General features: G+C 34.3%; 1 protein-coding gene across 12 annotated transcripts in view; it reads right to left on the bottom strand.

Moving 5' to 3' along the window:
- Positions 1-18,368, bottom strand: part of LOC133098249 (sodium channel protein type 2 subunit alpha) — an 89,079-nt gene that overhangs the window by 23,380 nt on the left and 47,331 nt on the right. For all 12 annotated transcript variants that reach the window (XM_061201026.1, XM_061201066.1, XM_061201080.1 and 9 more), the window contains 2 exons: positions 14,762-15,241; positions 4,931-5,051 (listed from right to left, as the gene is read on the bottom strand). In XM_061201026.1, coding sequence (XP_061057009.1) covers positions 4,931-5,051; positions 14,762-15,241 — 601 coding nt within the window. The remainder of the gene's footprint in view (positions 1-4,930; positions 5,052-14,761; positions 15,242-18,368) is intronic.

Below are 18,368 nucleotides of genomic sequence, written 5' to 3'. Positions count from 1 at the left end.
AATGACTATACTACCCAAAGCAATCTACAGATTCAATGCAATCCCTATCAAACTACCAATGGCATTTTTGCCAGAACTAGAACAAAAAGTTTCACAATTTGTATGGAAAAACAAAAGACCCCAAATAGCAAAAGCAATCTTATGAAAGAAAAACAGAGCTGGAGGAATCAGCCTCCCTGACTTCAAACTATACTACAAAGCTACAATAATCAAGACAGTATGGTACTGGCACAAAAACAGAAATATAGATCAATGGAACAGGATAGAAAGCTCAGAGATAAACCCACGCACATATGGTCACCTTATCTTTGATAAAGGAGGCAAGAATATACAATGGAGAAAAGACAGCCTCTTCAATAAGTGGTGCTGGGAAAAGTGGACAGCTACATGTCAAAGAATGGAATTAAAACACTCCTTAACACCATGCGCAAAAATAAACTCAAAATAGATTAAAGACCTAAATGTAAGGCCAGACACTATAAAACTCTTAGAGGAAAACATAGGCAGAACACTCTATGACATAAATCACAGCAAGATCCTTTTTGACCTACCTCCTAGAGAAATGGAAATAAAAACAAAAATAAACAAATGGGACCTAATGAAACTTAAAAGCTTTTGCACAGCAAAGGAAACCATAAACAAGACAAAAAGACAACCCTCAGAATGGGAGAAAATATTTGCAAATGAAGCAACTGACAAAGGATTAATCTCCAAAATTTACAAGCACCTCATGCAGCTCAATATCAAAAAAACAAACAATCCAATACAAAGATGGGCAGAAGACCTAAACAGACATTTCTCCAAAGAAGATTTACAGATTGTCAACAGACACATGAAAGGATGCTCAACATCACTAATCATTAGAGAAATGCAAATCAAAACTTCAGTAAGGTATCACCTCACACTGGTCAGAATGACCATCATCAAAAAATCTACAAACAATAAATTATGGAGAGGGTATGGAGAAAAGGGAACCCTCCTGCACTGTTGGTAGGAATGTAAATTGATACAGCCACTATGGAGAACAGTATGGAGGGTCCTTAAAGAACTAAAAATAGAACTACCATATGACCCAGCAATCCCACTACTGGGCATATACCCTGAGAAAACCATAATTCAAAAAGAGTCATGTACCACAATGTTCATTGCAGCTCTATTTACAATAGCCAGGACATGGAAGCAACCTAAGTGTCCTCTGACAGATGAATGGATAAAGAAGATGTGGCCCATATATACAATGGAATATTACTCAGCCATAAAAAGAAACGAAATGGAGTTATTTGTAGTGAGGTGGATGGACCTAGAATCTGTCATACACAGTGAAGTAACTCAGAAAGAGAAAAACAAATACTGTACTGTAACACATATATATAGAATCTAAAAAAAAAAAAAAAAAAAAAGGTACTGAAGAACTTAGGAGCAGGACAGGAATAAAGACGCATATGTAGAGAATGGACTTGAGGACACGGGGAGGGGGAAGGGTAAGCTGGGATGAAGTGAGAGAGTGGCAAGCACATATATACACTACCAAATGTAAAACAGACAGCTAGTGGGGAGCAGATGCATAGCGCAGGGAGATCAGCTTGGTGCTTTGTGTCCACCTAGAGGGGTGGGATAGGGAGGTTGGGAGGGAGACGCAAGAGGGAGGAGATATGGGGATATATGTATACGTATAGCTGATTCACTTTGTTATACAGCAGAAACTAACACACCATTGTAAAACAATTATACTCCAATAAAGATGTTAAAAAAATTTTTCTTATACTGAGCTTTACAGAAAAAGTGGATTTGGGGCTAGACTTTGAAGGATGTGTAAGAATCAGGTCTAGTATATGGAGCGGTAAAGGAATGCAGAAAAAGTGATATTAATAAACCTTGGTGACGGAAAAGTCTAGAAATTGTATGAAGCTGAGAATTGGGAGTCAAGACTAGAAAACACACTCTAAAGCTAATCTCAAAAGGACCCGAATGATTCAGTTAGAGAACTTAGATTTTATGTGCTATCTAATGGGGAAAACATTGAAGGATTTATTTGGGAGTTATGGAGATTTACCTGATAAGAATACTGATTTAGAATGATCTTTACCTGCACAAGGCATTGGATGACTAGAAGAGAGAAGATGGAAAAGGAGTCCAGAGTCTACGAGATTCAATCAACTTAACATTAAAGAAAGTGAAAGCAAGGGTAATGCTAGTGATAGTGGTCAGGAATCAAAAGATACTGCTGAGTTGACAGTACCAGGCAGCACACAGTATATGGGGGCGCTGGGGTGTGAGAGAGGAGTCATGACATAGAGTTTTAACCATGACAGAGAGCTCTTGTTCAATGAATAGAAAAATGGAAACCTCATTTTGAAGGAGCTTAATATTTTAATGCATAAATATTTAACAGATGCTACTTTATAATGTCAGCCAGATCATATCCTTTGTTTCATGAAAATTTAATGAAGTCCTCTTAAATGTTATTAGTTTCTCAAGAAAGAAAGAAATAGCATTGTATTTCTTGTTTCTTTGAGGTAAGATCTTTTTCACATTTCTGACTCCCAAGGGATTAAGAAAAATTACATGCCCTGAAAATATTTGTTGTAATGAATTAAATGGAACTGGATTTAAGGGGTTTTTTCCCCTAAAGAGGATATGGGATGAAAAAACACTGTTTAACATAAAAAGACCAACATTAGTGGGAAGGATAAATGCCAAATTTGGGATACTGATTCACTTCTGAGAGGAAAGCAAGGGAATGGGATACTGAAAGGGTACAAAAGGGGCCAAATCTGTATCTGTTTTATTCTTAAATTAAAAGTCTGAAGCAAATATGACAAAAATATTCAAATTGTTAAAGTTGGTTGGTGGGTGTCTATGTATTATTTTTGTTTTCTATAATGTTATGTTGGTGACATTTCATACTTAAATGCTTTTTTTTAACTTCACAAAAGACAAATGTTGATATTACCATAAATATTATTATGCATATATTGTGACCCTAAAAATAAGCTAATTGTCTGGGAAGGAGTAATAACTAAAACTACAGAAATTATTTTTGTGATATACCACTTAAATGTTTCGTAAAGTCATAATTTTTTTCATAATCAATGTCACTGAAACGTGTGCAGAATTTTGGAGGAAATAGTGAAGAAAAGTGGCTTCCCTCATAACTTATGCTGAATAGCTCTTCCTCTAAAATAATTTAAAAATTGACAATTAATATATAAATATTTGTTTTCTCCAATGCATTGAAGTCCAAAAGCAATAGGTGTATGTAACATAATCATCTGCAAAAGCCTGGAATCTATTGACATCAATTTTGATTTCTAACATTTGTATAATCACATATTTTTAAAGTTAGCTTAAGTCTAAATTAAAACAGCTTTAACGTTCTTAAATGAAATGAAAATGAATGAAACACTTTTAGAATCAGTTGTAATTAAATAGCATTACTACAGTCATTATTATTAAAATAAATTACTGTTTAAGCAATTACTATTGAATTTGGGTCTAAGACATAGTATGAATTGTTAAATAGCTGTTAACTAAAAAAATGATTTAAGAATGAAGTGATTCCTAGGACTTTAGAGAAAAAGTTCTGTACCTACAATAGTGATTTATATAAGAAATATAAGGAATTTCATACTCCGTAATATTGCACTAAGTTTTTACGCCTCTTTGTATGTAGCGCATTCCCACATTGAATCTGGATTGGCGACTCTGCTTTGGTGAGCAGGACAGAAGCAAACCTGATGTAAGTGGAGGATTAAGTGCTTGGCATTTAGGCTTCCTCTCCTGCTCCTTTGCTTTCGCTATGAGAACAAGCCTGGGCCAGTGTGTGGATGGAGCTGAGTCAGGCAGCAGTCTCATCTAAGACCTCAGCCGTATGACTAATCCTAACCAAGATCAGCAAAACCACCTAGCCAGCCATGGGCTTGTGAGCAAAAATATACGTTTTTTTGTTATATGATAAGAAGTTTTGGGTGGTTTGATACACAACATTATTGTTCAAGAGATAACTGATGGGCTTCCCTGGTGGCGCAGTGGTTGAGAATCTGCCTGCCAATGCAGGGGACACGGGTTCGAGCCCTGGTCTGGGAAGATCCCACATGCCACGGAGCGACTAGGCCTGTGAGCCACAATTACTGAGCCTGCGCATCTGGAGTCTGTGCTCCGCAACAAGAGAGGCCGCGATAATAAGAGGCCCGCGCACCACGATGAAGAGTGGCCCCCACTTCCCGCAACTAGAGAAAGCCCTCGCACAGAAACGAAGATCCAACACAGCGATAAATAAATAAATTAATTAATTAATTTAAAAAAAAATTATTAAAAAAAAAAAAAGAGATAACTGATGCATACCTCAAATAACATAATTTTAGTTTTCTTCACAAAATCCTCTTAGTATTACTCTAATGGCATGGATCCCTGTATTATATAACTCAGTATATTTTGGCATTTCATTATCTACAATCTAGTATCATTCAGAGCTAATAAAAAATATTTGATCTTGACAGATACAGGTAATTGTTATTCATGGACAGTTTGAAATGTACATTAATCAATTCATACCCATTATGACCTAACAAAACAGTAAACAATAAATTACTTCTTTGATTTAAAATGTTTTTCTTTTTTTTTAAAAGCTAAAGAGAGAGATGTATCATTTGGCTTTCTCTCCTATCAAAGATTCTAGAAGGCCACCAAAAAACCCAGATGGTTAACAGCATTTCTTAAAGTTGAACAGGATTCACAAAAATAGAATATCTGATTACATAAATCTTACCTTTTCAAAAATCATCTTTGTTTTGATATAGAAAAAGCAATGAACAGACAAGTAAAGGAACAGTTGTTGGATAGATATGGACGATTAGAGCGAGCCCGGGAGAGAGAGAATAGATGGCTAGATCAGAGACGTCTAATGAGTGTACACACATTGTTTCCTCACCTTCCGTAAAACAGGCTTCAGGTTCCAGAGATTCTTCAGGTTCAACCTCAGGTTGTTCTCCCTCAGCGGGAGCTCCTATGTCAACAGTGCTGCCTTCAGATGAACTAGTTGCATTTAGCTTCTGAAAATCAATTCCACAGAAAAGCTTTTAAAATATTTTCTTTAATCTACAATATAAAAATTTTAAAGGCGTGCCCTTAAGTCTTCTGTATTCGTTTCCTTGATCTGTAATTTAAGAATATCTTAAACATAATGCCAGTCCGCTTTAGTAGAGGTGGGAGTCACAAGATTAGATACAGCACCACAAAATTTTTTCCTTTAAAAATATGGTGCTAACAACTTAAATAATTTTTGATTAAGCTCCTGTATAGAGAGAGATTCTGAAATAAAATCACGCAGAGAGCTTACGTAAGCTGCCAGAGTAGTATTGTGGTCTGTGATCTTGCTTTTGTAAATTAGTTTGCAAATGGTCTAGTTTGTTTTATTCTAAAATTGTGACCCAACCAACAAAAGCTGTCTGAGTGTATTTTCATGTCAAATGCAGAAAAGAGTTAATCAAATGCACATAAACAGCAACAATCTAAATTTACCCACTTTTCATTGACATGAAAACATATACCACTTGTTGTTATTAAATATATTCTATAGTTTTCTAATTCTGAAAAGAGCAGCACATTGTTAGCTTTATAGCAAGAGCTGATATTTTGCATTCTCTTTGGCCAATGCACTCCTGTGTTTCATTGTGCATTTGGAAACTACTTGTTACTCTGGCACTCTTACCTCTCCAGTTAATAAAGGCAGAAATGAATCTTTGGTTGTTGTTTTGTTTTCCTTTAGGTTAAATCAAATACCACCAAAAGAAAAATATAATAGAAAGAAGTTGTTTTAAATCTTGAAATACAACAAACTTTAGCCAGGTCAGGTCGTTCATGGGATCAGTATAAATGAAGGGATCCAGTCTTTAACCTGGTCTTAAAATGCTGCAGGAATGACACAGGGCCAGGTATGAGTGCCACATGGAATCAGAGTAGTTTGGGCCACAGCATTCTCAGACCTGTTACAATGTTATTACCATTAGTGCATAACATTAGGAAATGGCTGAGCTGATAGGAGCTACTTTATAAAGGGAAAGAGGTAAGCATATGATAAAATGCACATTGAAATATGTTGAACCCACTCTAAAATAGATGGTGTAGTCAGTACTGGAAACATTATATTTGGGCTAAGGATTCTATGGATTTCCGGAGGAAGCTGGTTCCTTTATTTCCTGAAAATAATTTTCTTTATATAAAATATTTCCTTGGCATAGTGGTGCTGATAAAGTAAAAATATTTATATAAGCTATAGATAAGACTGAAAATGCTTTTGTGTATGTAATTTAACAATACCAATGATAGAAGCATAAATATTATATATGTCTCCTCAATTAGAACTTGTTCAGGATTATTTTAAAATCTAACCAAACTACTTAAATCAAGGATTATATATTATAAGGTGCCTGAAGTTTGTTGATTTCTTTTTCTACTCACCAAGTATATCACAATACTAGATAGATACTCAATTATAATATTTTTACTGTTAAAATTTGAATATATTTTGTTTTAAAATGAAATATTATATGACTTTTTCTAATTTCCTGTCCTTCATCTTTTGATTAGACTCTTTCTTTGATAAGTGTAGCTGGGTTTATAAACATGTAATTGACTAAGAAATGGCTAAATTATCCTATCAATCCCATCCATCTGATTCACATAAAGCTGTTACATATTAGGGACCTGAAAATACTGATCTTATCATTTACTGGATATTGAAACATGACATAGGTAATCAGGATAAGTGAAGCTTGGTCATATATAATCTAACTACAAACAGCCCAAAATAACAAATGGAAAACATTCCTTTTAGGAAAAAGGATAACACTGCAATTACAGATTGGGGGATGACCTGGGGGTAAATGAGAATCCATATTGAGGGCGCTTCACATTGGCAAATGACTGCATCAGAGCCTGCATCAGTGCTGGCTATATTACACGTCAGGTACTCAACAAATTTTTTTTAAAAAATGAATGAATGAATGAACTTCTTCATAACAGAATGAAGGCTAGTCCTTGACAGTGATTGGGAGAAGTCACCAGACAACATATTCCAGGGAATCTTGGTTCAAAAGTTCCCAGAGGATCTCTGTAACATCAACTACAATGCCTTTCATTTAGTGCAGTGCCTTAGTACTGACATAGAATTAATAGATATCTTTTTAATTGAAGCCAAACATTTATATATTTAAAGGTCAAATCGTTACTTTTTCAAAAGTACAACATAAAAGTATTCTTCTTTTCTAGAAGATGTATCTCACCAGACAATCTTTCGAAGCAAAGATCATGCTTTTGCCATCTCTGCATCCCTAGGACCCATCACAATGTTTGTGTTTAATAGATGTTCATTGGGTAAATGAATGAATGACCAATGCATGCACTATTTTATTTTACCACTAACTACTTATAACACCTCCTATCTAATACTTACTTTTACATTCAAGGGAATACATATAATATTCTCATGTAAGTACAGAGAAACACAAATCCTTCAAGATTCTAAATTGTGTAGGTAATGACCAACAACCCTTAGAATTTGAAGTGCTGTCTAAACATCAGGCTTCCAATTAACCAGACCTATGATGAAACTACGAAATAAACTGTACTTTAACTCTGGAGTCAGGAAAACTAAGACTGACTCATTTTGACAATATTTTTCCTGTTTCTACTCTCTGCACATGGATCTACAATCCCAGCAAAGAATGGAACCTCTCTAAGGAAAGGCAATATCTCATCCTTCTCCATCTTCTCCCTGATGTGGAACAGAACCGGATCTACCTGTCACATTTATTACTTGAATAACTTTATTTGGTTTACAAATAAAAAATCTAGGGTACACATTAATCCTCAACACCAACCAATCTAGTGTCTAGTTAGAGAAGGAAATGTGGCTTTAATCATCTTGTCAAAAGTCATACTGAGTCAGTAGCTGGACTCTAGGTCTTCTGTACCCCACTTTGCTAGGATTCCCTAGAGAATTTCTTTGATGATCCATAAGTTAAGTCAATCTTTATCAATTTAAAACATTTAGTAGATGTGGTATGTAATTAAACATCGTACGTTCAAGATAGTGTTGGGATACTGTTGATTCCCATGTTTCATGACCATGAACGTAGTATTAGTTTCTTATATTCATATCTTTATATGTATTAATGTAGAGTGAAGCTAAATATATGTTGGGATATTTTATAAACAAAAGTTTACTTTAAACAATAAGCCTGAGATATAGGCAAGAAATTCTGATTTATAAAATCTTTCTTGATAACATCAATTCAATGACTTTCTTAAAATCACATAAGAGGCAAATATCATAATATCATAAAATATGTTGACGAAAACAGTTAAAATGTATAAAGAGCCAATAAAAACCAAAGGGATCAAATTAAGAATATAAAACTCTTCAGCTTCAGATAAGGTCATAATTATGATTAATTCTAACTACAGTGCAAATTCACCAATTAGAATTATCAAATACACATCATTTTATGGAATTATTAGTACTCATATACTTAAAAGAAGAATTTTCAAATAAAGATTATTTGTAAATTCTCCAATCTAGGCACCATTCACTGTAAAATGCCACATGAGTAAGAGACCAATATATTAACTACTTAGAAATAGAACCAGTTTTTTTATTTTCAAGTTCTATTCTTCCCTTTGGTAAAATTTAGATGTTTAGGTTCCTTTTTTATTATTTGTGCTTATTTGCTGGAAGACAAGTGGACTGAATGATGTTTTTAGAACAGCCCTTCCTTACTCAACCTTTAAGAAAATATGGATGTTCCCTCAATGTCAGGATAGTCAAGAGATCAAACAGGAATAACAAACTGTTATTTGCTATGCCTGGCATTGACAATCATTTATTTTCAGATGAAAATATTAGCTGAACTTTTTTTTTAGTGAAAACTTCATGTTACAGGGCTCTTACTATTGAAAATCTGCTGGATTCCTCTAAGTGCTGGGGAATTATAATCATAGGAGTTAAACAGGGCAGAATCATATTTTGCTTAATGATGTAATAAATAAATTTCAAGACACACAGTATTTCACTTTGCATTTTTAAACATTATACTTCTAACTTTTACTTTCCAAACTATTGTTAAACATTTACATGCCAAACTCATAGTCCTTCTTTCAGAAAGTAAAAGTATTTTTGAAAATAATTAATCACAACAGAAAAAGGGAGGGAAAACATCACTTCTTGTTAAGTTTTTCAAAGGCACACTTTTTTTTTCTCATTATAAAGTTAAGATATATTTTTGAGAAAATGTAATTAGTAAATATTGTATATATTTTGGGGAAAATGTATATTCTAAACTTAGTCAATAAAAGAAATTGGAATTTTTTTTAAAAAGAGATAATTCAAATATAGATTAAATCAAATATTCCATATCTAACTATTTTGGTCACCACAAATGGCAATCTTTTGTTCCACATGGATCCTAATCTGTACTTAAAGAACTCTAGGTCATTTTACATGAAAAATCTTAACATCGAAACAATGAAAGTGATGGTTATGCTTACTTTGGGATAGGCCTAAGGCCAAAGTGATACATTAATACTAGAAAGGAACTGCTCTTCTTAATAAGGAAGAAGGCAAAATCAAAACTATCATTATCATCGTACTACATTATCAGATAATCATTTTTGTCTTTATAATAGATACATTATAAAATTCTATAATCCATAAATAGCAGGGTCTTAAATATTTCTTGGGATGGCAAAAGTAACCCTTATGTCGTGCTGACCTACCCCTCAGCATATTACCAGTGCCCCAAAGACACATGTTTGGCCAATTTTGTTCTTACATTAAGGATATTTAGAGCTTTTTTTATCCTTTAATCACTATCCCACTGGAAAACTTTCCCTTGAAGACTACACATTCTCCAGTATAAAATTATAGATGGGTTTCTATTGAAACCACTCTACCACTGCTTACCCAAACCATCTCTACACATCCTTCTCTCCCTTCCTACCCCTTGTGTTGGAATTCAGTATACTACTCTTTTAGGGAGCAGACAATGTTTTCTGGCCAGAGACATATTCAAGGAAATTGGAAAGTGTAATAATGTGAGGGTGAGAATAAATGAAGTCATTTGCATCAGTTCTACTTAGTTTGTGTTCCACCACACTTACTCCAGCTAAATCTCTTAAATACTGGTAGACGATATTCCTGATTGTCGCTTTCCCTCATATACCTCTCTACACAGGAACTTGGAAAATGATACTCAGAGAATAAGAAAACTAACTTACCTCTTTCTAAGAAACTGGGAAAAACAAGGCATTATCCTAAGGAGTCAAATCTCACACTTTTCTGAAGAAGTAATATATAAGAGGAAAAAATAATTCTCTCTAGTCCCTGTGTATATGTTTTTACTATGTATCTGTGTTTAGTTGTGAGCATTTTTTACCTTGGGTCTCACTTTATATGACCAATGATATTGGTTTCATTCCTCCAATATATAAGGCATTATCTTTCATGAATGTAGAGTGCCAGTGACTGAATATTTTGTTCCAAGATACAAAAGAATGTTCTCAAAATGGCATGATTATCGCTCCTTCCAAAGAGGCAAATATGCTTATGTTAGGGTTGTTTAACAATTTTAATGGTAGAAGGAGAGGAAACTGCATCTAAGTGACAAAGCATTTAATTAACATTTCTTGAAAATAATTAAATTGGGTCGAGCAATTTGGTTAACATATTTTAGCACAAAACTGTGATTTCAACATCAGGAAATGAAAAGTCCTCCAAATGGAGCCCATAGAAAGGTGTTACATTCACTGCCTTAGTTGCATGACTAGGAGGTCCCTTCATTTAATAAACACGAAAGGAGCAAAAGCTCACACTGATTCTCTTCCTATATGAATTTGCAGTGCATGATATATTTAAATAATATTCTTCAAGAGAAAGTTTCCCAGCAGGTCTGGATGAAATAAAGGAGAGACAAAAACACCAAGTACAGAGGAGCAACACGATGAAGAAAGTGGATCCCAGATCTCTTTTCAGAATGAATATACCACCTATAACACTGCTTTCCTTCTTTCCTTCCTTCCTTCCTTCCTTCCTTCCTTCCTTTTGGTGTATAAAATGTATTTCCTTTTCTTTCATTCTCAAGAGTTTTAGGGGTAAATATCAACAGATTCTCCAAGGGAATTGTATTCTAAATACAAAGTGCTTTTGGTAAAGTGCTAAATAGAGAGATGGCATTTTCTCTGAAATGAAGCAGATAAAAATTGTACCCATGCTGGTAGCAGCCAAAACATAACATTCCAATTCATTTACATTCTAATCACATTAAAACATCCTTTAGGAAGTTTGCACATGAATAAGGGATTGCTTTAATTTGCAGATTACTCTTCAGAAAAATTTAATATGACACTGAGCAAAAAAATACCAACAAAGTACACTCATTGGGGCTTTATTTATTTAAGAAAAGGGCAGGGGAGAGAAAGCTTTCTGCAGGAGTTTTTCAAAGAGTATCTTATATTTCTCCTTTTAGACCCTTAGCAGGTTCAAAACTCTGTAATGTTAAATGGTAATTAAATAATCCATAAAGGCATGCACTTTTACTTTTCACTGAATGTAATTTCTATAAAAATCTATGTAAGAAAATTAGCAGCTAACTCATTTTTTAAAAAAAGTTAGGGTTCCCAGACTTGCCTGACCATGCTTTATGACTCAGCATAAAAGCGGCTGTGCATGTTTTTATTTTACTGCCAATGGATGGGCAAGGAATGTAGCTGAGTAACATGCAGGCCAGTCAAAATTCATTTAGAAACTAATTATATTTATATATGTACAACTTGCTTAGGTAACCTGGGTAAAAGTGGTGGCACAAGCCTCTGGCTGGTTAAAAAACACCAGAGCTGCATTCTTGATGGCTCCAGCTTGATTTTACCCCTGTGAGAAGTAAGAACGGTAAGCAGTGAAGGTCACCATATTGCACTAGTAAATTTCACTTTGAAAAATAATCATTGCGGCTTCAACATTATTAAAACTCTATAAGAAAAATCAATCATTCAAAATCACGAAGTATGAAAGGAATTACACTATATATAGTCAAAATAACATGAGTTAAAACATATAATTAAGATATGAATTTAAAATAATATACTCTAGAGAATCTACAGAAAGCTGTCAAAGAATCACACAAATTTGGCAAAGATGAAATAGAAGAGGATTTAGTTCAAACACCTAAACAACCTCTGGGTCCACTTGGTTAGTCTGCCCTATAAAAAGGAATTCATTAGGCATTCCAAAAATTAAAAGGTGCTCCATTTTTTTCCTTTAATTTTTCAAATCATTTAGAAAAGAATGTCAATTAGCCTTATTCCATTTATTAATACTCCACATGTGATATTTAACAGCACAATCCAAACCTACCAGTTAAGGAACTGACCAGACAAAACTTGAAGGCAGAACACTAAAAAGATATCTGAGGTGGGAATATTTGCAATTCTTGAATAATTATGTCAGTTCTCTTTTGTTTTCTAGTGTAGAGTTACAAGGTAAAATACCAAAAAATTAAAACGTGCACATAGTCCCTTCCTAGACTATTGCTGTAATCCTTTATTTGTTTATGAGCTTATATTTAGGAAGTTTGATATAAAGCCATAATTAAAAATTTCACCAAATAATAAATTTTAGCACACAAGTAACAATCACTATGATGGGAAAGTATTGAAAGGACTCTACAGCTAAAGCAATAAAATAATTCTGTCTACTTTCAACTGGCAGATCAGTTCTCTGCCTCCAATTCCGAAGTATTGACTTCACATATATTACTTTGGAGTACCTAACTCAAACAGAAAACAGATGAAAAAGCTTAATGGTAACAAGAGAAACCGGGAAGAGAGTTTGGAATTTTCCTTCTATAAGCCCCACCTTAACTAGATAATTCTCTAATGTCAAACACAATGGTTTGAGATGAGGCAAAATACATGCTCCTTTGGAGAAGTCTGAGGCTTTAAAATTTCTGAAAATTAAGAAGACTGGATGATGAGTTAACCATACCTCAAAAGATACTCAGCTAGAAGTTTAAATTGACTGATGGCTTCAACATTTTATTCTCCATAATTCATTCTTAGTTAATATATTTTTACTAGGTAAAAATAAAAATTGACTTCTGTACTGTAAGGGAGATATTTGCTATTAGGTATAATGTCAAAATAATGAGAGGGGAATATATATTAAAATTTAATGACCGAATTCTATCTTCCAAATGCTGACTTTAGTTTCTAGTAATATACAATGCCAGAAGTTAGTCCCCACCCTTTCAGCATAGCCCAATCAAATACACTTATCCAACATTTTATTAACTAGATCTTAAGATATTAGTCAGTTTTAAAATAATGATCTTATTAGTGAACAATTGAGTTCAACTAATTACAGCAATTATTTGTCCCAGGCTATAAGGTTTTAAAATTTTCCCCTTTAATCTCATCTGTTATTTTGTGAAACTAGTAGCTATGGCCTTGTTACCTATATGCTAATTTTAGTACCTATATTTAAACTTTCTCTGAATTTCACGTTTAACATCTACTTCTATGTAATCACTGAATTAGCAATACTACCTATCTTACAAACAAGAAAAACGGAAATAGCGTCTTCTTCAGTAATCTTATAGAATAAATATAGTAATACTGATTGAAATACCTAAGGTTCCTTTCTTAGAAATATATTTTTGCTCATAATTTTATTAACTGATCCCTAATTTTTGTGACTTTGTTGCACTACTTAAATTGTACCCTTCAGCATCTCGAACTCCCCCAAATCATCTTTCTTAGGATGAGAATAATAATAGAGGTCTTTTTGTTCCCTGCCAATCACTTCAAATGACAAAAAAGAATGAATCTTTGTTTTTTGTCGTTATTTTTATTTGTTTATGCAAGCTTTATTGTTGGGAATTCTGTCTTCATTTTTGTGTAGTTAAACATTAAGGTATTAATTCCTTCTTCTCTTTATTCCCAACTCTGTGCTTATTAACCTATAAACAAACCAAGAACATATCCTGGTATTTATACTCTTCTAGTAAATCAAAGAATTCTTTAAACTACCAAGACTCTTAACTGTAGTTGGTAAATTTAGAATTTTACATTCTATAACGTATCAAGGCTTTTTGTTTGTTTAGAGAGCATGTACTGGGTTCAGTAGGGTTAAAAACATTTTCAACCTGATTCTTCATGACTACCTTCACTTCCTTTAAAAAATTATTTACTTCAGGAAACATGAAACTATATGTAAATATCAAGCCAATATCCCAGTCATACTTGCATTCATAAATATGCCTGTGAAAACTAAATAAGGTCAGAGTTTATAAATTATTCCATAAGAGCCAAGAATGTAGCAAAATGAGAATTGGAACTGCCCTCTCACCAAGTATTGTTCTAGTACATACAAAAAAACCACCACTGTGGGAGAATTATAAGGAAGAAAGTGTATAAACTGAGGCACTGTTCACAAATCAAAAATTATTTAAAATCCTCAAAAATTCATATTAATCTGAATATTCATATTATCAATAATTCAAAATGGTGAATATTTGAAAAAATGAGTCAACATATCATTTGTCTAGTTATATATTAAGGTACTGTCAATTTATCTATCGCCAATTTTGCCATAGAAATTGTGTCAACAGATATTTCCTATTTTCTTACAGAAAGAAAATATAATTTTTAAAAGTCTGATAGTTTAAAGCATACATAACACCAAAATAACTTCTGACGTAGAAATTCCTACCTCTTTGCTTTCCTCCATATCTGACTCGCTGCTGAATTCTTCAGTATTTAAATTTTCAAAGTCAGATTCTCCGACAGCAATTGGTACAGTCACAGTGAGGCTGGGGTTGTTTATAAAGGACATGTAATCACTTTCATCCACAACATATTTTTCTACACTGCTGCCTATGCCACTGGTAGTTCCATTTCCATCTTTGAGATAATTGAGGTCTTTGCCTATTTCTATGGTGGTATGGTTGGAAATACAGCTGTCTTTTTTGTTATTTAGATCTTCAAGAGGTTTAATTTCATCTAAAGCTTTCTGCTTTCTAACAAAGGCTTTCTGAATAAATTCATGTAATTTTCTTTTAACATAATCAATTCCTTTCTGCATCCTTCCCACAGCAATCTGGAGATTATTCATTTCATTATCATCATCAGTGGCGGCAAGATTGTCAGAACTGAATGAACTCAAGAGTAAGGCCAGGAAGAGGTTCAGAACCTAAAACACAATAGGAAAATTGGTGATCAAAACATTCTGTTGTTTCTATTGCTCCGAACTACAAATTTTCCAAAACTGTTCTTACACCTCACTTTTTGCTGATAGGTATTCTTTCTAGTTTATGGTAAACTATCCTGGGGGAAAAAAAAGGTGAATGAAATAAATACCTGGCCAACATAAAATAATACTATTAACACTAATTCCTTTTCAGTCATTGCAAAATTACTGAAACCACTGTTGCATAAAACTTCTATATTAAGTTCAATTCCAAATTTAAAATTTTAGCTATCTAGATAACTATACAGTGAAAAAGAAAAAAACCTTTTATTGGGATGTTAAGTATTTTCCCCATGTAACTTGGGTTTTCCAGGACACTGATAATTTATTATAGTTTTATTCCTGAAGCCAAAGATGATTCCAATATATTTAAATACGATTTTATTTTTATGTGTTTGTACCAATTTTTGCACTTTAGATAACTTGTCGATTTAAAAATATATATATACCTACTGCTAGATCAAAGTTCCCAGTTTTTGGTTCAGAAAATAATGGCCACTAGATTTATACAGTGGTTGGAAATACTATAAAGAAATGGTTAGAGACCACTAATTAGTCTATAACTTGGGTCTCCAAAAATAGGACCCACTGATATGAGTGAGTGAAAAGATTAGTGACCCCACCATGTACACTCAAAAAGAGGTAATTTACTAAGGGACAGAGTACTCTCATGGGCACAAGACCAAGTAATATAATTTTTTTCAGAATTTGATTGATAATGTTCATGAGTCCCTGACTATTCAAGCATACAGAAAAAAAGGAAGGATATGGCCCTGAAGGGATCCAAAGACTAAAAGTAAATAGTACAGAAGAGGAATCCTAGGAAAAATTTTAAGTAAAACTCCAATGAAAAGGATGCTGCATTCTTGCTATATTCCTATCTTTCCAATAAGCTAATGAGGCTCAGAGTTCCTTTGTCTAACCAGTACGAGTTAGTCTAACCAATTGTGGTAAGAAAGGTAAAAACCTATAAGACCCAACAAGGACTGCGCATAATTCTGTGAGTCTATATTGACATCTTTCAATTGCTATACCATGTCTGCTAGTATTCATACTAAGACCTGCTCCTTCACATCAGAAATTTACCAATAAAGTTATATTTTATTGTGATTTGCCTTGAATTTACTTTTTGGATGAAAAAACAGATGCAAGAGAAAAAAATTAAATGCTACATTTGGGTTTTATCCATTATAAAACTGAATTTTGGTACCATAATTTTTTTCTAGATTTGATTTCCTAAGGTTTATTAATGAACTTTTCTATTAGGAATTTTTTCTTGACAAATATCAATCAACCTTCCCAGAGTGAGATCCAACTTATAGTTCCTCTTCAAAGCATTGGAACAGGTATCTATTTGTGTCATTTGCTGTTATATCTATATGGCTTGCTCCCCTTTCTCATGAGAATTATAATGTTGGGTAAGAATCCAGTTTCTGTCAATTTTCCCAGTGCTAAGCTTACAAGATTGTTGTAAGGATTCAATTAGAAAATCCATGTGGCTCTCACAAAGCTACCGGCACATGGTAAACCCTTGAGAAAGTTTAGCTGTTATTATCACTGTTATTAATACTATGATACAACCTACCCTCTGTTATACTATCTTTCAATTTATCTTTTTTTCTTGGAAATGTTTGTGTGAGCCAAGCTGATCTCTTTTTCTAGGGCTCCTTTGTTACCACAGGGGATTGATCTGCATAACAACTGGCCAAGGTGTTGGTTGTGATCAAAGGCAATTTAAGGGAATACAGTTCAACTAGCTTACTCAGGGACTGAAACCTGGAAACCTGTCTCACACGTGGTCATGGGCAGATCTGATAGCTCATTGAGTGAAAATGACTCACACGTCCCCCAGTCTCTTGGAATAATAATTTCCATTTGGGGTTCAGGATTGGAATGTATTGCACGAATCAATACTGTCTCCATCCTGATTCTTTTTTTTTTTTTTTTTGGCCGCGTCGCGGGCACGCAGGATCTTAGTTCCCGACCAGGGATCGTGCTCCCTGCAGTGGAAATGTGGAGTCCTAACCACTGGACCGCCAGGGAAGTCCCTCCATCCTGATTCTTAATTGGTGAGAAGAACCCAAAACTTTCACATCCCTCCTGTGTGCTAATGCTCCACCTTCTCTTAGACATAGACGAGACTGCGGTGGCTACTTCTAGAAGTGGTAATCTTCAAAAAATCGTATTTTCCTTCTGCAGCACTTGCCTTGAACCTATAAAAGGATTTCTGGCCATAGTGTTAGCAAACCAAGAATAATAGCCTGGGGAAAAGCAGTCTGTGGCCAAACCTCTGTCTTGTCTGTGGACTAGGCAGTGGTTACTCACACTTTTCGTGGTGGAGCACCATACAGAAGTTTACATGTGTTAACAGGAGGTTATGTCAGCTTGTCTTTGGGGGACATGACCCTTTCTGGTGAGGATGAGAAGGAAGGATTGTAGGAGGCACTGCATCAGTTTCAGTCAGTCTTATTTAAGCAAATGTGATATGAACACATTTCCTTAATAGTGGTAAACATGACAGATACTATTACTACCTTAGTTACTCCAGAAAAAATATCCAAGATATCACAAAAGGAGGAATATTTTTTAACTTACAGTAAAACAAAAAAAAAGGGAGATTCTTTAATTTTTTAAAAAATGTACAGAATTTAGGGCTTCCCTGGTGGCACAGTGGTTGAGAATCCACCTGCCAATGCAGGGAACACGGGTTTGAGCCCTGGTCTGGGAAGATCCCACATGCCTCAAAGCAACTAAGCCCGTGCGCCACAACTACTAAGCCTGCGCTCTAGAGCTTGCAAGCCACAACTACTGAGCCCACGTGCCACAATTACTGAAGCCCGCGTGCCTAGAGCCCGTGCTCTGCAACAAGAGAAGCCACCGCAATGAGAAGCCCGCGTACCGCAACGAAGAGTAGCCCCGGCTCGCTGCAACTAGAGAAAGCCCGCGCACAGCAACAAAGACCCAATGCACCCAAAAATAAAAAAAAACTTTTTTAATGTACAGAATTTAAATTTATGCCAATAGATGGAAATTATTATTTTATAGGCTATATCTTTTTATGCATATACAG

The sequence above is a fragment of the Eubalaena glacialis genome, chromosome 1, assembly GCF_028564815.1.
Source record: "Eubalaena glacialis isolate mEubGla1 chromosome 1, mEubGla1.1.hap2.+ XY, whole genome shotgun sequence".
In the NCBI taxonomy this organism is placed as follows: domain Eukaryota; kingdom Metazoa; phylum Chordata; class Mammalia; order Artiodactyla; family Balaenidae; genus Eubalaena; species Eubalaena glacialis.
Note: the sequence above shows the minus strand (reverse complement) of the source record. Positions and strands in the feature narration are given on the sequence as shown.